The 24,237-nt window shown below is 41.0% G+C and overlaps 2 protein-coding genes across 5 annotated transcripts; both read left to right on the forward strand.

The window, feature by feature from the left end:
• The first annotated feature begins 3,095 nt into the window (after positions 1-3,095).
• Positions 3,096-10,334, forward strand: ube2d4 (ubiquitin-conjugating enzyme E2D 4 (putative)). Its single transcript, XM_061671480.1, has 7 exons — positions 3,096-3,391; positions 4,774-4,837; positions 6,302-6,333; positions 6,410-6,487; positions 6,608-6,713; positions 7,918-8,011; positions 8,085-10,334. The coding sequence occupies exons 1-7, from the start codon at positions 3,368-3,370 to the stop codon at positions 8,128-8,130; spliced, it is 444 nt and encodes a 147-aa protein (XP_061527464.1). The 5' UTR covers positions 3,096-3,367; the 3' UTR covers positions 8,131-10,334.
• A 744-nt stretch (positions 10,335-11,078) lies between these two features.
• On the forward strand, positions 11,079-22,778 carry dbnlb (drebrin-like b). 4 transcript variants are annotated; one of them, XM_061671477.1, is made up of 15 exons: positions 11,079-11,300; positions 13,681-13,736; positions 13,966-14,078; positions 14,161-14,235; positions 14,500-14,649; positions 17,240-17,317; positions 17,484-17,635; positions 17,712-17,766; positions 17,928-17,993; positions 19,174-19,297; positions 19,526-19,636; positions 20,101-20,175; positions 20,330-20,388; positions 20,486-20,567; positions 21,797-22,778. In XM_061671477.1, the coding sequence occupies exons 1-15, from the start codon at positions 11,218-11,220 to the stop codon at positions 21,931-21,933; spliced, it is 1,416 nt and encodes a 471-aa protein (XP_061527461.1). In that variant the 5' UTR covers positions 11,079-11,217; the 3' UTR covers positions 21,934-22,778. The 4 variants fall into 4 exon arrangements, with proteins under 4 accessions (XP_061527461.1, XP_061527460.1, XP_061527462.1 ...); XM_061671476.1 differs by having other exon boundaries at positions 11,081-11,300; positions 17,922-17,993; XM_061671478.1 differs by lacking the exon at positions 19,526-19,636 and having other exon boundaries at positions 11,081-11,300; positions 17,922-17,993.
• Positions 22,779-24,237: the final 1,459 nt, after the last annotated feature.

A 24,237-nucleotide genomic window follows, 5' to 3' on the forward strand; every position in this document is an offset into this window, starting at 1 on the left:
CTGAGATGCGACTTCCCGACGGAGCCTCCTCTCCAGCACCCCTGAATAGACCTTACGAAGGAGGCTGACGAGTGTAATCCCCCTGTAGTTGGAACACACCCTCCGGTCCTCCTTCTTAAAAAGGGGGACCACCACCCCAGTCTGCCAATCCAGAGGCACTGCCCCCGATGTCCACGCGATGTCGCAGAGGCGTATCAACCAGGACAGCCCCACAACATCCATAGCCTTTAGGAACTCCGGGCGAATCTCATCCACCCCCGGGGCCTTGCCACCGATGAGCTTTTTAACCACCTCGGTGACCTCAACCCCAGAGATAGGAGAGGCCGCCTCAGAGAACCCAGACTCTGCTTCCTCATGGAAAGGCGTGTCGGTGGAATTGAGGAGGTCTTCGAAGTATTCTCCCCACCGACTCACAACGTCCCGAATCGAGGTCAACAGCGCCCCATCCCCACTATACACAGTGTTGATGGTGCACTGTTTCCCCCTCCTGAGACGCCGGATGGTGGACCAGAATTTCCTCGAAGCCGTCCGTAAGTCTTTCTCCGTGGCCTCACCGAACTCCTCCCATACCCGGGTTTTTGCTTCAGCGACCATCAAAGCTGTATTCCGCTTGGCCAGCCGGTACCCATCAGCTGCCTCGGGAGTCCCACAGGCCAAAAAGGCCCCATAGGACTCCTTCTTCAGCTTGACGGGATCCCTCACCGTTAGTGTCCACCAACGGGTTCGGGGATTGCCGCCACGACAGGCACCGACCACCTTACGGCCACAGCTCCGGTCGGCCGCCTCAGCAATGGAGGCGCGGAACACGGTCCACTCGGACTCGATGTCCCCCGCCTCCCCCGGTGTGTAACAAACAACATGTTTTAATGTATCCCAAGAAAAGAATAGGGACCACTTAGGTGTTTTTTTTTTTAATTACAATTATCGAGCAAACTCAATCCCAAAAACAAAGTGAAAGTTAAAGGATTGATATCGAGATGTTGTGGGTCATGGGGCACCATAACACAGACAAGCAAAATCAAATCACAGCTAAGGAAATGAGCCATGAAACACAGATTGCTTCACACATAATGACCTTTTTTTCCCCTTGCTTAGCTCAATAATTATTTGATTGTGCAGAGTGCTGACTTCACTGTGAACAAGAGTGCTACTTGCACATATAGCCTGGGTGTATAATCAAATCAAGACCATTGATACGAGGAGTGAACAAATATCTCTTAGTGTGTGACAACAATGGATCTTTGTTCTGTGGGAGAACCCTCAGAAAGCTGATACGCTGACCCAAGGTAGAACACCTCTGGGGACTGTGAGCCCGGCTTGTGCTCAGAATTAATTGGCTCTGCTTTTATTGGATAATTTGGGCATTAACGAGACCGATCTAAGTTAATTTGGAAAATGACAGAATATGTGCCTTGTCATGGTGACCATGGGAAAAGCGCCATTGAGAGAAGAATACACTCGGTCTCAGACTTGGAGCGTAATTGCCACAAAACGTGAAAAGCTTTCTGTTATACAATTGAACTAGTGCAATTCATGTGACCAAAATGATGCGTCGCTGAGGTCTGCTGAGTCCGTTGGATCAAATTACAACACTACAGGCTACAGCCATCATGAGACAGGCCGGATAATCTCTCACCCCCACCCATATCGTCCTGGTCCTGACACATTCACACTTGGGCTCATGCATCACTTGAGAACTTGTAACTGAACACTCACGTTCTGGCTGTAGGTGGGAAATTCCCCACACGGGGACAGTGATATTTTCCCTTTTGGTAACAAATATATATATCTTACTCTTTATTACTGACTATTTGCAAAGTTGCATTCACCTTATGCCTGGAAGTGCCTCATAAGTGTCAACTACAAACAAGTGGGTTTAAAGTATATGGAAGCAAGCAAAGCAATATTTTGAGATTGCAGAAGACACAAATGACACTGGTAGACAATGTGAAATAAGCCTTGGCACAAACAACGCTTGTCTGAAAAGTCCAAAAGTTCTATCACAAGGCCCCTGATGCTTAGGAGCCAAAGTGCTACCTCTGTTGCCAGCTGAATCTGATTACAGCAAGGCCTCAGGACAGGCAGGTCATTGAGAGCATAGAGATGAGCAAACTAAGACATTATCTGAAGGAATCTCCAGTTTTCCAAAGGAAAATGCTCCCTCTCAGTGTCGCATTGACGACGAGATCCTCAACCTGACACTGAATCAGCCATTTAAGAAGAATGAACACTGTAGCCCATTCATGTGCACTCACTAAAATAATGGAGGTTTTTTTCACCCTTGTTTAAAACATATAAAGGAAGGTCCATGGGTCTTTGCAAAAACAGGGCTGTGCAGAAACCAGAGCATGTAGCTGCCTCAGATAAAAATGTCTTTACAATGATTGCATATGGAATGAGCAACCCTGTCGTCATTTTGTTTCTCCATGACAGCATGACAATAAAATTAAATAAAATCTTTGGCTTCTTAGCACAGTATGTCAGTGTGGTAAAATTATGTTATGTTCTTTTGAAAATACTACGTCAACGTGTATTATTAGGATCCTGGTGTGCCTCATTCTATTTGTTCTTTTCAAATAGCGACATCTTGTGGTTACGTGGCCACACTCGTTAGGTTGACGCCACACTTCAGAGACAGTGGCCCATTTTTGTCCGAACACTCACCGATTGTGCTTCTGTGAATTTGACCATTGACAATAAATATGGTATGGTAGGGTGACATTTATTGTCAGTCCTCAATATATGTGAAACATAAAGAGGGCCGAAATTACTTTTCCAAAACAATAATAATAATAATTTAAAAAACATAACAGGCATAACATCCATGCTTTTTGTTGTATGAAGCGGTTATAGATTAAATTGGGAGATTTAGCAGTACCTCAGTCTGAATGGATTTTTCTAGAGGACCGGATCACGTAGTAGTAATATTAATTATATTCTACACTTTACATGAAATCAAAAATATTCTATCACGTGATACACGGTTGTTGAAGTTGAAATAACAGAAAACACAAAACCTAAAATAAAATAATGGATCCGAGAGGCGCAAGTCAAGTCTCGCGATGTTTCCCCCAGCAGTCTTCTGGCTGCCTGCAAGACGGCGAGAACACGACAGCAGAGGTGCTAGCATAGCAAACATCTCGTCAATTCGAGGACTAAAAGTAACAAGAGAGAAAATTGGATTTTTCAATGTTTGATGCTTACGTTGCTCCAGAAAGCCAAACACCAAAGTAGTTGTAGGCCAGACGTGATTCCCCGCATCCTGTTGTGAGGTGTAATTTGGAAATTACGCCACCGCAGAACATACATTGTATATGTTCATATCTAACGGTTAGCTGACAGGCTACCTAGCACAGCCATTGGGGCAATGGCGTTGAAAAGAATTCAGAAGGTGAGTGTTTGAATTCTTCCGCGAGCCACTTATACCTGACTTGGCAAGAGTGTGTTTAACGTTTGGACCCCTCTCCCGTAAGATGACGATCCGGTTGTCGTTGCGGAATACGGATGTTTTTGTCTTCATTTTTAACGCTATTCAGCTTAAAGATACAAACAAAGACAGGCTAAGGTAAAGTTAAGCAGTTATTATGGCCTCGTATGTGCGTTACCACAGTAACGCCGGCTGACAAGAACTACCCAGCAAAACGATGTTATCTTGATTATTCTTTTTACGAGAAGTTACACTATTTGGAAATCCATCGACAGTGTCCAATCATAATGGAATCGCCCAGCACAGCTTTTATCGGCTAGCATAATTGTGTGCTTTGTTTATTTCCGTTTAAACGTGTGCAGGATATACCTTTTTTTTGTTTTTGTTTTGTTATCTCTGAGTAGTCCATACCGTCAAAGAATGTCTTATGAGTAAGGCAAGTGGTGTGTTTGAATGACAGCTGCTAGCTGGGTGCCAAAATTGAACCCTAGTGTCGCTGTTTCCATTTATGGGCTGGCAAATGGGGCAACGCGGTTGGCCAAGGTGTGTGTGTGTGTGTGTATATTTTTATACCGCTGGATAGTTTTTGAATAGTGTTGAGCACAGCCCGCGTACGAAGAGATGTTGAAATGCATATAAATGTTGTGAAAGTGTCAGGTGCTCTTTTTTTTAATTGTCTAATTAAAAGTTCAAGTGTGACAGGATTTCATTTCGCATGTAGTTGCACTCACCGTAAACTTCATTTACATAATGTCATGCGATATGAGTTGTCTGCATTTACAATGATAGCAAAGGATTTATTTTTGCAAAGATGCTTTCTAACATTGTGTCCCACTCAAAATAATGCCGTGTAGTTATACACCACTGGAAAGTACAAACGTAATACCTCTCTGACAGTGTCTTTGCAAAAGCTGGATTTTCCGATTGAGCTTTGTATTGGCTCGCAATAGTTTGTGTAGGTTTACCTAATATTGTGTTGGGTTTTTGACCCACAGTTATTGCATTGGAGCAGTATGCAGATATTTGACAATTGACTTTCATAGAGTCATTGAATTATTTTTGAGTCTTTAAGACAGCCTGTAATCATACCAATGTCTGTTATGACTGTCTTTAAAAGTAAAGCTTATACCATTTTGTATAATGTTGGCATTGAATGAATTCGTCTTACAATTGTTGTTTTATCAGGAAGCTAGCTGTAAAATACTTCGTTACCCCTTGTTCATTTGTGCATTGTTGTCGGTACATAAAAGTCATTACATTTGGGTTATACAAATGTACATGATTTTTTGTATCTGCCAATTGAACATGAATATATTGCTGTTTAATGTGGAACTGTTTGCTGTTAGGAGCTGTCCGACTTGCAGAGGGACCCCCCTGCTCAGTGCTCTGCAGGACCAGTTGGAGATGATTGTAAGAATTCAGTTTGTAGCATCTCATTTTCCTATTGTACACATTAAACAGATACATCTGAAAAAAATTTGAATATCATGGAAATGTTCAATATTTTTATTCACTCATTTCGGAAAGGGAAATAAATTTAAATTTATTAGATTTATTACACAGAGTGAAATACTTTGTTTCTTGCAAGTTGGTGATTATGGATCACAGACCAGAGTCAGAATCATCTTTATTTGCCAAGTATGTCCAAAAAAAACACACAAGGAATTTGTCTCCGGTAGTTGGAACAGTCGTACTAGAGCGGAGCAATTGACAGAGAACACTTTTGAGACATAAAGACATTGAGAAAAACAGTCACTGAGCAATAAAGGGTTGCTAGTTATCTGGTAATGCCGGTACAATTTATTATTATTATTTTGACAATTGTGCAAAAAAATGCAGTCCTCTAGTACTTAGAGCAGTTTGAATGACTAATATAGCAATAGTCCGTTGCAATGACCATTGTGCAAAGGGCGCCGAGACTTCAAGGAGTGTATGCAGTTTAAAGTGACTAGTAGTGCGATAATCTGGGACAATGTCAATTGTGCAAATGTTGCAGATACTCCTCAGTCAGTGTGCAAGTTGAGATGCTACTCAGGCACATGGGTGGCCAGTATTGTGGTTGGTCAACAACAGATATGCAAATAGTGCAGCGTGGCTAGACTACTACAGTGAGTGCACGAGTAATATATAATTGGCCCGACAGAAATGTGATAACAAACTCAAGACAAAATAATGAAAACCAAAGATTCTGTCTTGGAAAGTTTGAGTATTACATAAGATTAAAAAAGGATATCTTAAATAAAAACGTCATGTTTCTGAGAGGTATGTTTATTTCCATGCATTCAATATTTGGGCCTCCTTTTTACATGGAAGTACTGCGTCAATGCAGCGTGGCGTGAAGGCGGTGTGATGGAGGTCCAGGTTGCTTTGCGGCCTTCAGGTCATCTGCATTGTTGAGTCTCTTCTGGTGTCTCTCATCTTCCTCTTGACGACCTTCCATGGATTCTTCATGGGGTTCAGCTAAAGCGACCTGGCCAATCAAGCACATAAATCAGTCATCGAACCAGCTTTTCTTACCTTTGGCAGTGTGGGCAAATGCCAAGGCCTGCTGAAAAATGAAATCAGCGTCTCCCTAACGCTTTTTATTTTCACAAGATTTTAATTTTCTGAGACACTGAATGTTTGGTTTTCATCATCTGTAAACCAGAGTTATCAACTTGCAAGAAGTTACCCCTTGAAATATTTCACTCTGTGTATAATGAATCTATATAATATATGGGTTTTACTTTCTGAAATGAGTGGCAAAAAATATAGAATTTTTCAAGATGTACCTGCATAGTAATTCATCCATCAGTACTGATCCAAATCCAAACGTATGTGGTAGATATGGTTTTGCTGTCAGATGGAATATTGTCATTGTTTTGTCTTTTTCAGTGTTTCATTGGCAGGCAACGATAATGGGTCCAGTAAGTGATACTATTGTCAAATTGTATTTGAAATATGTTGCACAAGCAATAACTGATTCTGTTTTTATGTCAATAGAGTGACAGCCCCTATCAGAATGGAGTGTTTTTCCTTACCATCCACTTTCCCACAGATTATCCATTCAAACCACCAAAAGTGAGTAACCATCTCCCCTCAGTGTCATGGAATACAGAGACTTAATTGTTACTATTTTAGTTTACTTTGTTGCTATCATAATTATTGCTGGCAATTGACAACTTTCATGATAAATTACAGGTTGCATTTACAACCAAAATTTACCACCCTAATATTAACAGCAATGGAAGTATTTGTCTGGATATACTGAGATCACAGTGGTCACCTGCACTAACAGTATCAAAAGGTAAGTGCCAAAAAAATTTATCTACTGTAGTCGCTAACCAGCGGCAACCTCGTATGTCACTTCTATTTTTTTGGGGAGCAATTTAAAAAAGCTTTACAAAACACAGATCTATGTTTCACAGCCCTTGTATGTTGAATGTATATATTTTGTGTTGCTGTTTCAAAGTGGAGAAATTCATGACGTTCACTTCTACAGATGGCTGTCGATGACGAACTGATATTTATGAGTCGTTTATATTCCTTTCTGGCTTGTGACAATGTGTAGCAAGGTAAAATAACTTGCTTACACAAAGCTGACAATGTCATCAAAGCAATGCATTTACGTTTTACGTTGGTCATAGTTTTAGGGCTAATTTAGCCATCTGATTTTGCACACATCAATCTGACTCGGTTCGATACAAATATGCCTTCAATCGTCATTCATCAACTCAAAACATTGTTCCCAGATTCTTTTTGGCATCGTAAAACACGTGTTCATTTATTGGCTAAATACTACATATTTTGCTTACGTTAGGAGCTGCAAGAGAATCTTAATAATGTTAAAGTTATCAGATGTGAAGTACAGATTCTAATTCTCAGGATATGCTGTCACCTTGCATTAGTAGTAGTTCAGCCGGTTCATACAAAAAAAAGCCTTATCTATGTATAACACACACTTGGCTTTGCAGTTTTCTGCAGTGCATTTCAGATATACCACAAACGACAACAGACAAAATGATTAAATCGACACTTCCTTAAACTGTCTGCAGATGACCTTCATTGCATTTAACCTTTATAACCGCTATGAAAGTAACCGTCTAGTGTGACCTGCATTACTTTTGCCGTTAATGTACACTTGAACGTCCAACTGTAACATACTCCACTGGTTGCATATTTATAGCATCCTGTAGCATTTTGAAATAGACTATCAACTTGTAAACGCTGTGAACTCAATATGACACGTTTGAGTCGTCAAGGCCAAGAATGGCCATACACTTGAATCCTAAATCAATGGAATGAAAATGTGTTTTATTTTAATGAACATTTTAATGTTTCGGGGCACCTGCCTGTTACTCCAGGGAGTTGATTGAAAAAATAACACCTTGCACTCTTCTGGGAAGACTTTCTGCAAGATCTTGAAGTGTGCCTATGAGATTATTATTATTTTTTTTTCAATCTAGCCTTGATAAAAACAACATTTTGATCTTGTGTTCATATTTCCGCAGTATTATTATCAATATGCTCCCTTCTTTGTGACCCAAACCCCGATGACCCTTTGGTACCAGAGATCGCTCATACATACAAGGCTGACAGGGAAAAGTAAGTTTACCCATGTGGCACTCAACATTTATTAGATTGCAAGTTGACTGAAGACGCTGCTTGGGATTTGCAGGTACAACAAATTAGCAAGAGAATGGACCCAGAAGTATGCAATGTGAGGTTGCCAGGGAGACGGAAATCCAAAAGGAGAACAAAAGAAACATGTTTGATTTGTAACTGGAGGCCTAAAAAAAAAAAAAAAAAAAACATCAGCAAACAATACAACAGACAACCTTTTGGACAAGGCAGCAATGTAATGATGTGCTGAGTTGATCCAACGCGCTGTCCTTTATGGGTGTATGGATTTCAGCAGGACCTGAAGGGCTCCTGGAAGCACTCCCTTACTGAAAACCAGACAATACTCACAGCCCAATGCCACGCTCAAGACTTGAAACTGTTACTCTTTCTATTGTTCTTGCTGCCATCTTTGTTGCTTTACCTTTCATCCTCGTGTTGTTTTACTGGCTGAATTTTGGAAACAATCGCCTTGATTTTGGGGATGCTGCCTTTGTCCCACTGGATGGTCTCTTCAATTACTGTATTTCCGTGGATTTAGTGGCCTTTCTGTGTTCTAATGTTTTGGTCGATGTGCAATTGAGACAGAATGTTCCCGGTTCAACACAATAATGGTGCAGTGCCATTACCAGCAACTGATCACATGGCACATACTAACACTACTCCAAAACAATGTGAAAATGTAACAAAAAAGGACTGATCAGATATCTTCCTTTGCTTTTGGAATCGCAGCATGTAGCGTTAATGGCACTGGAGCTTTATCTGCCTGCCAGCAGCCCCCCAACACACACACACATACACACACACACATTAATCAGATGGCAACTGGATTTTTCTCACATTTTGTCATTGCTCACTAACTATCCTGTAGAAGAATCCACTGACGATGGGTCTGCCAAATGTTACTGTTACTTGACATATTGCTGGTATGATCATGGCTACTCCTCGGCACGTAGCTAAGCTATGTGTTACCTCCTCGGTACAGTTCCTCAGGTATCAAACCCAATCATCAGCCTTTTTAATAAGCAGTGACCCTTGGTGAGAAAAATGCCTGGAGCCCATATTGTAGGTTTTATGATTGTTCTTCTTCAAAAAAAAAAAAAAAAAAGTGCTGAAAGACAAAGCTGATCAGCCCTGATGTTTGTTTTACAAAAGTATTCGTTTTTTTGGAGAGGCGGCTCCTTTCACTCTTTACATTTGTTTTATGAACAAAACTTGGATGTGAACAACTTCACAACGTATATGCTACTGATGCTTTTGTCAATGCTCTAAAGTGGAACTGAATATTTTTCAGGGTAAGTTAATGACACCTCCCCCCTGAATTTCAGGTGATGTCAACCTGCAGTTGTCCATGCTTGTATTCATAATTACACAAGTATAATTTGGGGTAAACAACCTCAGCTTACAGTTGACCAGTTTATCTGGTTGTCACGTTTTTGTTGTATCTTTAAGATTTTCAGTTTTAGCCTTCTGTTAATGTCATCTGATGTATCATGATTGCAATTTGTCACATAATAATGTTAGTTTGAATTTTAATACATTGTGACTGTTGGATAAACTAGTTAGTGTGTGCCATTTCTTTCCATGTACTGATGCTGTCAATATAAAGGGAAATTATTTAATAAAGTGGAAGAAATGCATCATCCAACACATGCAAAATGGTCCATAGCAAAGCATGAACATTTGGTAGCTTTAATATTAGATTTTAGACCATGTTTTAGATTTAAATTTCATTGTTTGTTGTAGTAGGGAAAACGCCTAAAAGACTATATATTATAAGGTTTTGAAAAAAGCTACACTGAATGAAGTAAAGGTCTTTTTTTTGTTTTTGTTTAGATTTTGTGTACATTGTTTATCTGGCTACGTTTTTAAAGCTCCAGCTGAATGACTGAATGCAGCCTCAATCCATTGTGACTGACGTTACCATTGACTCTTGTGCTCAAAGTTTATATAGGCAGCTTGGCATGCTTTGCACTCTAGAGAACCTTCTCTCACCCACTTGCCAGATATCAGGGATTTTGTTATAATTCATCTGCCTAACACATCTGATGAAACTTAGCCTTAACCCTCATTTTGTATATACAGAAAAAACATCTAAAGTGTCAAATGCCTAAATTAGATGTCATGGCTTGTTCATTTCATTAGAGATTTTTTTTTCTTTCTGAATTCAGGGCTGGCTTTCATGCAGCTTCAATTTTGAAATTATTGTGCTTGAACTGTAACCTTGAGCATCCACATCGCTTCACTTTGTCCATACAAGGTAACTGTTGACATTGTCATTAAACGTAAATAAATACAATGGATTTTCTGTTGGGTTTTTTTGTTGTTCATTTTCTGTAATGTATTTTATAATGTAATGGTTGCATGAACGGCAAGCGAGTGAGTTGTAGTGTAATGCAAAAACACTCAAAAGGTGTGTGTGCGTGTTAGTCAGCAGCAGGATGTATGACTCCCTGCTGGCTGAGTTTAAAAAACACTATCATAAACTTTAACTGACATTCAATTTTTTTTTTTCCTTTTCCAATCAGACCTGCATGTTGAAATGGGACCATCTTTAACCAATCAGATTTCAAATTTGTCCTCACAAGGCCAGGGAGCTGGCCCTTGAAAACGTCAGCATATTTCTGTCGTCTGGTTGGTTGGTCAACTTGTTACTGCCTATTTCGACTCGCAAAACATTTATGTAGTGATCTGCAAATATTATTACATTTATTAATCAGCATCTGTGATGAGTATAATGTATTTTAATACATTTTCATTGTGAGCTGCTCCAGATGATTTACGTGGCACATTAATGTGCACTTATATTGTGTGTTGTATAGTATTGATGGTTTCTATAATTGTGACGTGCACAAAAATGATAGCGCTTGAATCTAACACGATACGAGATGTAAGGGTGTGTTTGATTTGTCACTCGCGTTTTTTTTTTCTTTCCAATAAATGTAACATTTACACTAATTTGAAATCAATGTGAAATCAATCACTAGGGCAGAGCTACACTGACTGGTTGCCGCATTTAAAACCCTGTAAACTCACAGAAGGCAGGCAAGCGCCGCTCCTTCGCGCTGTCCCCTTCAGAAGAGTTAGCTTCCTGCTCAGCTGAGCTAAAAGGCGGCGTCACCGCTGCCATTCCCCCAGGCAGGAAGGGCGCATCCCGGATAGCTAGCTGGCTAGCTCAAGTCAACACAACCATGGCAGTAAACCTCAGCAAAAATGGCCCCGCGTTAACAGCGGCGTACCAAGAAGTCGTCAATGAAAAATCCGATACCAACTGGTAAGGAGCAGCAAAAAGAGCGCGCGAAAACTTTGAGACGAAATGAGGAGACGTTGAATGCGGGTTTTGATGTTGGCTAGCACGGAAGCGTGTAAGTGGTGAAGTAACGTCAAGTTGTCGGCAGTGTTCAACGAATTGTTTGGACTCTTAAAGCTCAGCGTATGTAACGTTACATTGGCAACCGCCGTGTGTATGTTTGCCTTCATCTGTGCAGTCAGTCTTTTGCCCATTTGTCTCGCAGTTAGCAATAAACGGTCATTTTAGATGTAATGTATTAATCGAAGCACTTGTACAATCAGTCACTTTATAGTATTTAAGCGGGGTAGCAATTGTTTAATCTTTGCATACAGCTTTGTTTGTTTGTTTGTTTGTTTTTGAACAAGGATGTAACAATGCGCCCACTTCCTGTTTTAAGCAAGGATGTGGAACTTTCCCTTTGTTGTCGATCATCGTCTTACAGTTAGCTGTCTCACCGCCATTCTAGTTGTCACATCGATCCCAGTTTAAAATATTCACGCCAACGGGCTACTAGGGATTTGTTTATTTATTATTATTTTGTGTGTGTGTGCTATATGTGACCATAAAGGTTTAACATTGACTTTCCTTCTGATGGAAGCAGCTCGGTGATTGCTCTCTCACTGCTGGTCCTTGGCTGGACTGCCAAGTGATAAATAGCATTAATAATCTTAATATGGAGAGCCAAACGTGAACGTATGTGTATTTTAGGAGCGACTGCTTCTATCAGCTGTCCTATGGTCTAGTGTCACTTAATTGGTCTGAAAATGATTTAATTACACCAAATGTAGCTTTGTTCATCTTCTATGCTGGTGACATAGAGTGACAGACAGAACAATTCAATGCTCTTCCACTGTCACCACAATTGTTGCAATTATTGTGACATTTTTGTTTGGTGGTATGTGATGAGATTTTTCAATTAAAATAAATCTTGACTCAATAAAAGTTGCGAAACACGGCTATGGAGAATAATCTCAGACGCAAGGGGCTATGCTGTTTCGGGGACAGTTGACGGCGGGGTAGATAGCGAGGGTCTAGAGAAGTAGAAAACATTCATTTGCCTCAAAGATTAAACGGTTCACGTTCCACTTGGTTAGATTCTCGTCTTGTTAGCGATTTGTGCTGAGTAGCTAGGTCAGAGGCACATTTTGCTTTCCCACAATACGCTTCCATTTTGTTTTTTTATGGTCTCTGTCACATTTATTCTCTTTGCTGTCACTGGAAGTGACAGTTCTGTAGTGGCATCACACAAAAAAGGAAAGCACTTGAGTTCAAAAGATTTGCCGTTTGATAGTTCTACTTTTGAATGACTTCAGGCGCATATTTTTTCCCAAGCCTCACAGTTTTGAGGTTGGGGGTTTGAATCCGGGTTTAGGCCTTCCTGTGTGTAGTTTGCATGTTCTCCCCGTGCTTGCAGGTGATTTCTCCAGTTACCACGGCTTCTTCCCACCTTCCAAAAACGTATACATTTTGAAACTCAAGTTCTATGACTTTTAGAACGTTCAAAATCTAACAAGTGGGATTCCATTATTGCAGCATTTTATCATTTGGGAGACATTTATAGCTGTTTTCATTTTCAATCTTTCCTTGTTCACAAACGGGAAACCATCCCTGGATAACGAAATGCAATAAATCAGCTTGATCAGCTTGTTGGAAACATGTTGTCTCTTACATAGGGCATCACGGGAAGATTTAAGAGAGATGTAGTATGGGAAAATGACCTTTTACTTGCTTTCATGGAAGTATTTGGTGTTGTGGAGTGCCTGCCCATTCATGAAGTGTGAAAATGCACACCCAAGACACATTTGTGAGCTGCCTATGTCAGAAAATGTCTCTTGAAATAAGCCATTTTGATTTTGGCGGTACTATCATTTGACGATGTGTCCCACATGTAGGATCAAGTTGACAAGTGAAGTTCATCGGCTGATGAAGTGTAACTCACCACCATGAGTGAAAATATCATTGATGCGTTATTCATTTTGGGGCTCAAAACCTCCAGGGCTTGTCCTCTAATAGGTCTTCATGTTAGTGCAAAACTATATGACATTGGCATACCCCAAAATAGAGGGGGCAAGGTGAGCTGTGTCAAGATAAATCACCCCCGCCATCCAAAACGGCAGCTCTTAACATAGCTAAGAGAAGGTGATCTGTGCTGTGATTTATGTATTTTTTAAATCTTTGTTGGGGTATTTTGACTGAATGTCACATACATTTTAAGACACCTGGAATCTCTTGATTATGGGGAAAAATAAGTACGACTACTTTGGATCGTTCACTTGCAGGGGGAAAAAAATCAAATATTGAAGCATTACAACCATTAAAAGAGAGCAACATTGTAATGTGTTTTACTGGCTCTCCTCCTCAGGGCCTTGTTCACCTATGAGGGAAACAGTAATGATGTCCGCCTGGCAGAAAAGGGAGGTGAGTAATTGGTTAGACCGTTATCAAGCTTTTGTCATCTCAACACAACATCATCAAATGCGTGTTGGAATGTCTCTGTCAGCACGCAACCACAGTACTGGGAGATCAGCACAAAGCAACCGCTTGCCTCTGCTGTCTCAACCCATCATTTGCAAAGGGAAAAAATGTTCCCACTTATACAAGCAACCACAGCAGCCATTTGACTATTGCCACAATGTTTGTCTATCAGATGGAGGATTGGAGGAGCTGGTGGAGGAGCTAAACAGTGGAAAAGTGATGTATGCTTTCTGTCGGGTCCAGGACCCAAACTCCGGTCTTCCTAAATATGTCCTCATCAATTGGGTCAGTACTGCATTCCACCACTGTGTGTTTGTCCTCTCCTGCCAGTAAACTTGTCATTCAGAATCAATTGTTTGTCTTTCAGACGGGGGAAGGAGTGAATGATGCCAGGAAAGGACTTTGTGCAAATCATGTGAGCTCCATGGCAAACTTTCTTAAGGTAACACTGCACTCATTTAAATATACATTTGACTTTTCTTCTACCATCTGTTTGTGTTTAAAACATGCTGAATTGCACATTGTTAATCTTTGGAGGATGACATGAAGAGCAGGCCATTCATCAAAGCTGCTTGCATCTGTGGAAAAAGGCTTCGTTGGAGTAGTTTCAGTGTCATACGTCGTAGATCATGGAAGCAAGCGCCTGGATGGACACCAAGTTAACACCAGCTTTTGTAAATAGAATTTTAATTTTAATGTGTTTCAGGGGGCGCACGTGACAGTAAATGCCAGAGCAGATGAGGATGTCGAACCTGAGGTGATCATGCAGAAGGTGGCCAAGGCCTCAGGAGCCAACTACAGCTTCCACAAAGAAGCTTCCAGCCGCTTCCAAGACAGTGGCCCTCAGGGTCCCGTGGTATGCCTTCTTTGCTGCTCACCTCTTCCGCAATGTTTTGTTTTCATCCATCCATTTTCTTTTACTGCTTATCCTCACGAGGGTCGTGGGCTGCTGGAGTCTATTCCAGCTATCTGCGGGCGGGAGGCGGTGTACAGCCTGAACCGGTCGCCAGCCAATCGCAGGGCAAAAAAAAGAAAAAAAAAGACTTTTTAAAGACACACACAGATGGCGAGGTGAAGATCAAACACCACCTGCCAACTTTGCAGTGCGGATTTTATGATTGATCGTTTTGTAAATTTTCACCAGAAGCAACATACCGTAATTTATCATGTATAATGCGCACCCCCCCCCCCCCCAAATTGTCAAAAGTCAATAGTGCGCATTATACATGGATATAGGGGAAACCTAAAAAAAACACTTTCCCATTTTATAAATGTATGCCGCCATCTAGAGGTTATGAAAAAGCTGTACACTTTCATTCCAATGTCAGCGCCACCTAGAGGTTATGAGAGAGGTGTACACTTTCATTCTAATATGCCGCCACCTAGAGGTTATGAAAAAGGTGTAGCCTACACTTTCATTCCAATATGACAGGGCTACGTATGACTGCACATACTGTATATACAGTTATGCTCATAAGTTTAAATACCCAGGCAGAATTTGTGATATATATATTTCTGAAATGCCTGACAGTTTAATTTGAATCCCATTAAAAGAAAATTAAATGTATTTCGCGTGGCCCTTCATGTTTTCTTTAAATAATTGTACCCATCTTACTAATTATGCCTTGGTAATCAAACATATGAGCACAGCTGTATGTTTTCTCATGTACTTAATAAAAGTAGGGCTGTGAATTTAAAAATAAGAGGAAGTAAATTAAGTATTACATGTTCAAATAAAGTGCTTAACTTAAAAATAATTATTTGAAAAAATACTTCGCTTTGATCATATGGGTAGAAGTAAAATCATGCATTGTAAAAATGCATTATACATGGGTAGAATGGTTTTCCAGAATTTTGAAGTCAACTTTGGGGGTGCGCATTATACACAAGAAATTACGATAGCTGCTTAGTGGTACTTTTAAGTCATTCACCATTTACAATTGCAAATCCTTATTCTTTCAAAATGTTTCACAATTCATCCATTGTCTTTACCGCTTCCCCTCACTCGGGTCGCGGGCTGCTGGAGCCCATCCCAGCTATCTTTGAGCAGGAGGCGGGGTACACCCTGAACCGGTCGCCAACCAATCGCAGGGCACATCGAAACAAACAACCATTCAGGACTCACATTCACACCTACGGGCCATTTAGAGTCTTCAATCAACCTACCACGCATGTTTTTGGGATGTGGGAGGATACCGGAGTGCCCGGAGAAAACCCACCCAGGCACGGGGAGAACATGCAAACTCCACACAGGCGGGGCCGGGATTTGAACCCTGGTCCCCAGAACTGTGAGGCAGCTGTCCTAAGCAGTCGTGCACCGTGCCGGAAATGTTTTGTTTTATTTGTAGAAAATGAAGCAAGTAGTAGTTGGGGAGGGCGCAACGTTTATGCTGTGTAGTTGCTACAGAAATGTAAAAGTACTGCTTGTTGTGGATCGATACCACCTAAAAAGTGATTCCGTGAGGTACAAGTTTGAATCCTCACAACATTCGGGCATCCATTGTGGATGTGTTCACCTGCTGTACTTACTGTCACGTCTCGGCCCTAAATATGTTGACATGCTTGTGCATATTTATTTAAAACAGAAATAATCAGGACTTTTATTACAGGTGGCTATTGCATTTGGATGTGAAAACATTAGGTTCTGTCTTTTAGATCTGCCTTTTCACTACAGGCCTTTTCACACAGCACTTAGCATAGCGCAGTGCGGCGTCAAAGAACCCATTAATTGTGAATGTGCTGCCGCGGTGAATAGAAAACCGTCCAATTTGGACGGCAGCGCGCTGTGACGAAAGACAAGGCATCCGATAGGAGAGAGGTGATTTCAGAGTGACGAGAGCAAGAGAATTTGGCAGGGTTGTAAATGGTAAATGGACTGCACGCTTTATCTACACCATCAGTGCCCAAAGTGCTTTACAAAGCCTCATATTCACCCACTCACACACACATTCATACACCAATGGCGACTGCTGCCATGCCCACTGGGAGCAAATTAGGGTTCAGTGTCTTGCCCAAGGACACTTCAACATGCGGACAGTCGTAGCTGGGATTTGAACCGGTCACCCTTTGGTCACTGGATGACCCTCTCTACCTACTGAGCCAGAGCCACTTGTACTGTAAACAACATGGTGAAATAATAATAATAATAACAATAATAATAAATTCGTTGTCCCAGTGTCCCGAGCTTTGGGACACATGACGTGACGTATCGTGACATGGTAACGAGACACAGTAATGGATGTAGATCTCCACCGCATTGACTTGAAAGTGCTATTTTAGCATTTTTAACAATAGGGAGTTTAGTGTGTCTATTCACATTTGTATACTGCATTCTCATGTGAGCGTTACTTTAAAACCTTGTGTGCAGCTGAATACTATGTTATACTGCGTTCAGGGTGCATTACAATCTGTTTTGCTCCAATTATGTTTTGTTGTCCTTGCTACAGGGCTCTGTGTACCAGAAGACCAACGCTATGTCAGAAATCAGGAGGACCAACAAGGACACATTCTGGGCACAGGCGGAGGTACTGTTGCTCCTCCGGTTTTCACCTCTGACACAAACACAGATTTAATCCTGTTTTACAATGGATCTTTTCTGATTTAGTTTACTTTGTGTTGCCAATTTGACAAACATTCTCTTTGCCACAACACCATTAGATCTGTGCTCTGTCTTTTGTTTTTGTGCCCCAGAAAGAGGAGGAGAGACGTCGCGTGGAGGAGCGGCGCAAAGCGGACGAAGAGCGCCAGCATCTGGAGAAAGAGAGGAAGGACAGGGAAGTCAAGGAGGCAGCGCTGAGGGACAAACGGGACAAGGAGAGGGCTGTTCAAATTGAGCAACAGAAGTAGGTGGCAACAACTGAGCGAGCGTATTTAACACTCAGTAATGATGTTGGTGTGATTTGGTCATTGCTTTGACAGGAAGTACCAGCAGCAGCAGGAGGTTGAGAGCAGAGAGCACGAGAAACAACACTGGGTCAGTGTCAGTCTGCTTCGATGTTTTAGTTGAGGGGAAAAAAGGAGCTCAGCCAGAATGTGAATTTCAAGTCGTGTATGACTAGCATGCAGATTTTCATTAAACATTCAGGATTGTAACTGATGAGAGCAAACATTTAATGTGACCACCATCAGGAGCAGCAGGGGGAGATCCAGGAAGCCCAGAAGAAGGCAGTCCGACGAGGGGAATCTGTGGAAAAGGCCAATGTGAGTCTCCCTCCTTTAATGTTGTCTCCTCTGGACTGTTTTCAACTCATCCTCAGCCCATCTCAAAATCCTATTTGACTTCTTTCTTCTTTCTTATACAACAAGAATATGTATAGCGGCACCTCCTAAGGTTGAACACAGTTGGAATGTCGGTCAGACTTCCAATTGGTTCAAATTTTGAACACATTTTCTCCCATAAGAAATGATAGATTAATAGAAATAATAAATTTTGTACACAAGTTTTTTTTTTTTTTTTTTTTTTTTTTTTTTTTTTTTTTTAAAGCTAACTTTAGGCATCATAAAACCCTTTTTTAACTTCACAGGTCATGTTTGATTTAAGATTGTCATTCAAATGTAAAAAATACATTAACTGCTGTTAATAGTAAGGGCAGATGCTATCCAGATGATTCGTAGATGTGGACTAGTCATACAAAATAAATAAAATTAATAGACCTGGATTGTTCATAGCATCTGTTGTTTATATATGTGCCCTGCGAGAAGCTGGCAAACAGTCCAAGGTGTACCCTGCCTCTCATCAGCATTTCTCTGATAGCAAATGAATAGATAGCTGCACGGATGGTTATCACCACAGTTTTCCTCTTTCATGCGTCCTCGCTGGTACCCTTGCAAACGCACATGCAAAGTTAATTCACTCACAGAAGCTAGGTCTCATGGGACGGGCTACATTATGTTTGTCACGTCGATTGTGTTCATCATGAGTTACCTGATGCGCTTTGGCACCTCAGGTCCTGACATTTTATACAACTTTATAATTATACAGGGTGTCCACAAAGTATTTTTTTCAAACAAAGATCAGTAGGTGTCGCCATAAGTAGATGCTAATAACACTTTTTATTTCCAACCAATAGCTTTTAGTTGAATGAGAAACGAGACTAATAAATGTGTGATGTATGCTATTGTTGCGAGGAAGCACACTATTGTATTGGCATTTGCTCGTTCAACAACAATACTGCAGTACAGATAACCAATAGTTTGCGTGCCATCTGCTGGCCACCAATTTGTAAAGAGACACGGGAAACCTGTATTTTTCTCAAATTTGTGTTGAGTTGGCTTCTGTATGGTACTGTGGTTGACCGGTCCAACCTTAGCATTTCCATTTGACATTTTCACTGTGTGTTTTTCTTCCCACTGAATGGCTAATCAGCTGGTGTCTTTGTAGGAGGCGGCTTCCCTGATTTCACAGAGAGCTGTGAATCCCAGAGACATGTTCAAGCAGAGAGAGAGGGGAATAACTCCCAGTGATTCAAGTGTGCCCTCTGCTGCCCCTGTCAGCCCCCAACCAGGTAGTACACCCCCCCACATCGCTTGTAACGTCAGCCGCTCCTGCATTTCCACTCTTGGGTAGCGGTGGCTACGAGCTATATTTGCCCAAAATCCGCTCTCTAGTAGAGCTCTACCTGTCCATGATCACACTTAAAAATGTTTGTCTGTCTCCATCATGTGTGTCCTCCTTTCCTTTCGCGCTTCCTCCATCTGTGCATGCTCTGGATTCCATGTGCGACCCTACTCAGGGCGCCTGCAAAGCCCCTTTCTCTCTCAGTACGAAAGCGAGCGAGTCGACTCGCCTCAGCGCCAAGCTTCTCCGGTGCCGGCAGGCTCCGCCTCCACTGTCCACGCAGCAGGTGTGAGCTTACACACACACACAACACAACATTCCAGGTGACGGTCAGTCTAAGCCAGTGTTTCCCAACCCGTTATGGTGGCGCCGAGGCACGTTTTACATCAGAAAACAAAATCACACAGCACACTGCCCAACAAATTTGCTTACTTGGTGTGAAATCTGACCAATTTACTTGTTGTCTGAAACTATGTCCTTGGCATAGATAGTTGAAGAAAAGGTAACATTATTTGTAGGAATTAAATAATGTTTTGGGGACCAATTCAAGCAGCACGGCGCATTGGTTTGGGAATAACTGCTCTACAGCTTTTCTTTTTTGCCATTTCATTGCTTAGTCATTTCACCATTGTACTTTCATCCATCTTCCCGTGTTGACATTTTTATCAGCCCTCATTTCTGGTGGTGGTTTTCGTCCTGTGTGGGCTTGTGTGTACATGCGTGTCTGTGCTTGTGTTTTTGGGTGATAAGAGCCAGATGTGGAGGATGGACAGTCCAGGTGTGAGTATGACGCGCAGGAGGAAGCCCCTGAGGAGCATTTGAGAGGTGGGGCATCGGCTATAGTCTTAACCCTTTCACGCATCAAGTGGCCCACTCATTAGCTTCATATAAACAGGATTTGCCATCAGCCGCAATCTGCTACCACCTGCTGGTAGATAAACACATGACAAGAGGTATTTTTCTTTCTTTCTTTCAACAGAGGAAGTGCCAGCTGCCAGCCCCTGTGTCCAGGAGCATTTATATGAAGACCCCCCCCAGGTATTTGTTCGATTCTTCTGAAACCTGATTTTAAAAACAAAATAAAATTTAACAAAAAAAGTCTTTTTAGGACACACATAACCAAATCATCTTGCAGGTTGAGGAGAACTCTGAGGTGACTGCAGAGGAAACATCAGAAAGAGGAATCTGTGCGCGGGCCTTATATGATTACCAGGCTGGTAATTATATCTTCATTATGTTATCGTATTGTCTTAAATAGGATAAAAGTGTTATCATGTCTGCCTCAAGATTCAGAGGTTCTGGATTCAAATCTCTACTCCTGTTTTCCTTGTGTGGAGTTTGCATGTTCTCCCCGTGGTCGCGGGGATTTTTCCTGGATAATTTGACTCCCCCGACCTCCACATTCACAAAAATATGAATATATAATAGATTAAAACTGAAAACTATAAAGTATCCATAGTTGTGAATGTGTGTCTAAATGGGTTTGATGTGACTCCGCCATATTTGCTAGTGTCATGAAAAAGGACTGGCTCCTTTCTCAAATTCTTACATTTTCACAGGGTGTACAATGTTTAAGATCGTCAAACAAATGTAAATAACAGACAAATATAACCCAAGTAAACATAAAATGGTGATTTTTATGTATTAAGGGGGGGAAAAAAAACTATTCAAAGCTGCCTGGCCCTGTGTGGAAAGAGTAATGCCCCCCTTGTTAAATCATGAATTAACCGTGGCTACTTACATGACATGACTGAAATAGAACCTGCTTGACAAAGTGAAGTCGGCCAAAAGATCTCCAAAAGCTGCAACGAAATACCACGATCCACAGAAATTCAAGAACAGACAAGGAATAAAGTAATTGACATCAATCTGGAAAGGATGACAAAGCCATTTCTGAATCTTAAGGACTCTAGCGGACCACAGTCAGAGCCATTATCCATAAATGGAGAAAACCGTGAACCTTCCCAGGAGTGGCACGCCTACAAAATTACTCCAAGAGCACAGTGACGACTCAATATCGACAGAACTGGTTCCCTTACATGTCAGAAGATCGTCAAAAATGTTGTTGATTGGTCTTCAAAGTAAAAGATGTTTGTTGTATTTTGATGAAAAACTGATCGTCAGTCTTCTTTATTATTATTGTAATTATCATTATTAATATTTACTGTTGAGAGGCTGACATTCTGAGGATTTGGACAATTTTAAATTGAACTCATTCACTTCCCAGTTAACATGGATATTTGACTTCTAAAGTCGTCAGTGGCAGTGATTAAATGTCTCGAAGCGATTAATCAATTATCAAAAATCATGATTGATTAACCTTATAATCGATTAGTTGTCGATTAATAGTTGCTCCTCTAGCAGCTGGGTCAGGCTCCAGTTTACCTGTGACCCTAATGAGAATAGGAAATTGGATTTCACGCTAAATGACTCTTTTATTCCCTAGCCGACGACACCGAGATCTCCTTCGACCCTGACGAGATCATCACCGGGATCGAGATGATCGATGAGGGATGGTGGCGAGGCTACGGCCCCAATGGCCATTTCGGAATGTTCCCAGCCAACTACGTGGAGCTGGTGTAGGCCTGCGCCTTCCGCAGTAACACGGAACCTCCCACGAACAGTCCTCCGCCGATCACGCTGCTCCACATCACGGACCGATGAATGGACGCTCGACTCAAAGGCCTGGACATTTCAAATTGATCATGTCAAACCAGCTCCGTGAACATGTTGATGTTGTACGCAGGTACGCCACCTCCACCACTTTACCTGTAAATGTGATGAGCCTTAGTTTAAATCTTGACATTTTCTGAGCGTACGCAGCACTTGAGTCCACATTCCTTTCAAAGTGACTTCATTATCTGGTGTCATTTCATTATTACTTGCTGAGACAGCAAAGCTAGTGGTACAAGATGAATTTGAATCCCATCTCTTGTTTATTGCCGTTGTTTTCCGTAAGACCAAATGGCCCTTTTCACGTGACGGACCATAAATCATGTATGAATTTGAAAGTGTTTTAGACTGAGTTTGAAGTGAATATTTTAAAAACACAACACACTCGAACTTTGTGCCGTGAGAGTTTATACCAAATGAATTTCCCTGCAGTGTGTAATGTCTTCTTGGTCCCTTCATTTCAACTTTTTCAAGATGCGCTAAAGAAAAAAAAAAAAGTAAACATTCAAAACAGCATGTTTGCAATGATTGCTTTGGAACATATGTGATGTGAGAGTGGATGTAATCAGTATAAAGCTTTCTGTGACATTTTAGAGAAACGACTTGTGTTTGATCTTGAAACATCTTTCTGCTTTTCAAAGTATGATTCCCCTATCAGTTGACTAAATGAAACATGAAATTTGGAACATACGTATGTGTCGTTATATGCCAGAGTCTATTGTAATCCAGCTTTTGTAATAAAACTAATCAATCTGCTTTGTGATCTGTAGAATTTCTACCCAAAAAAAAATCAAAGGATTTTCAGAGGTTGAACAGGAACCCTGATCTAAAGACAACATAGCTTCAGTTTCCTGTAATGAAATGCCGTGTGGGGAATTCACCCACATAATGCATAAGTTTCATGTCATTGAAAAAACACTTTTCACTTCTACACGCTTACTTTAATGGAGGGGTGGGCTAACATTTGTGCTCAATTGATTTTTGCGAGCAGACAAATGGGCTGCGTCATTTGTAGATCAGGTAAAAAGTATAGATAAATGCGTATGTAAAATCCTTCATTACAGACAGTCTGGATTTTTGAGTTTCTTTTACGGCACAAAGTTTTTGAGCTAGCATCAGTTTTTGTCGTAATTAGAAAACAATGTTGTTGTTTTTTTTCCCTTTTTGTCGCATTTCAAACCACCTTCAGAATCATATCTTTATCTTTTTGACACTTTTTGTTCAAGGATCACTTCTGTGTCCGCCATTAAGTCCGAGCCCTCAAAAAAAGCGAGGCCTAATTTATGATCTGGAGAATAGTTAATTTGTGCTGTGATGGTGCATACAAATTGTGTTCGAAATCAGTCCGTAGCCACTATATAGTGAATCAGCCATGGGCTGTTGTAATGTGCAGTGAGTATCGGTTCGCCCATATACAGTACAGCGTCCTCAATGTATCCCATAATGCTGCTTCTCGACAATTAGTGAACAATGATGCTCACTAGTAAATCAAATGTATCCCATGAGGCATTGCACTGATGCAGTTTAATTCGTTCCTGGCTTCCAATAAACAAACAAACAATTTTGTAATACTGTATGTTTTTAATGAGAGGGAAAAAAAAAACAGCTTACTGTAATATTTTATAATAAAATGGTAATGAAAATTAAATAGAATGTAACGAATGAAACATTTTTTTACTTCCATTCAATGGACATTCTGGTGTGTGCGCCTTGGCCACATGGGGGCAGTACAATGCAGCCATTAGGGCGGGCACACAAGAATTCCACCACTGACTCAGTAAGCGGCATTAATAGTCATGTTTCGCAAAGGATACAAAATAGATGCTTGTGAGTTATTATATTGTCTGTCTGCATGTATTGCTCCACCGATTGGATTCAAATAGTTATTGCTTAAAGGGTTACAGTATAAACACCGTGACACCTTTGCTATTCATTCGCCCGTCTATGCGTTTCACAATTTTTGTGAGCATTAAGCTATACACACTTTATTCAGGCAAAGCTATGTTTTTTTTTGTTTTTTTTTTTTAAATACACAACATAACATTCTCATAGTTTCATGTTTATTTTAACAGGAAATTTCAAGTTGGAATGGCAATAAACAGCTTGACTTCACTGCCACTAAAGCAAAAAAAAACACTGCTTCATATCTAAAAAAAAAAAAAACAACTCCTAAGTCAGATCACTCTTATATATTATGCAGCATATTGCAAAGGA

This window comes from Phycodurus eques, chromosome 3 (genome assembly GCF_024500275.1).
Source record: "Phycodurus eques isolate BA_2022a chromosome 3, UOR_Pequ_1.1, whole genome shotgun sequence".
Lineage (NCBI taxonomy): Eukaryota > Metazoa > Chordata > Actinopteri > Syngnathiformes > Syngnathidae > Phycodurus > Phycodurus eques.

Excerpts from the sequence above, each read along its gene's own strand:
- ube2d4 (XM_061671480.1), top strand. The coding sequence starts at position 3,368 with ATGGCGTTGAAAAGAATTCAGAAG. Across the intron at positions 4,838-6,301 it reads AGGACCAGTTGGAGATGATT|TGTTTCATTGGCAGGCAACG; the intron begins GTAAGAATTCAG and ends TGTCTTTTTCAG. Across the intron at positions 6,488-6,607 it reads ATCCATTCAAACCACCAAAA|GTTGCATTTACAACCAAAAT; the intron begins GTGAGTAACCAT and ends GATAAATTACAG.
- dbnlb (XM_061671476.1), top strand. The coding sequence starts at position 11,218 with ATGGCAGTAAACCTCAGCAAAAATGGCCCCGCGTTAACAGCGGCGTAC. Across the intron at positions 19,637-20,100 it reads CTCCACTGTCCACGCAGCAG|AGCCAGATGTGGAGGATGGA; the intron begins GTGTGAGCTTAC and ends TTGGGTGATAAG. Across the intron at positions 20,176-20,329 it reads CCCTGAGGAGCATTTGAGAG|AGGAAGTGCCAGCTGCCAGC; the intron begins GTGGGGCATCGG and ends TTCTTTCAACAG.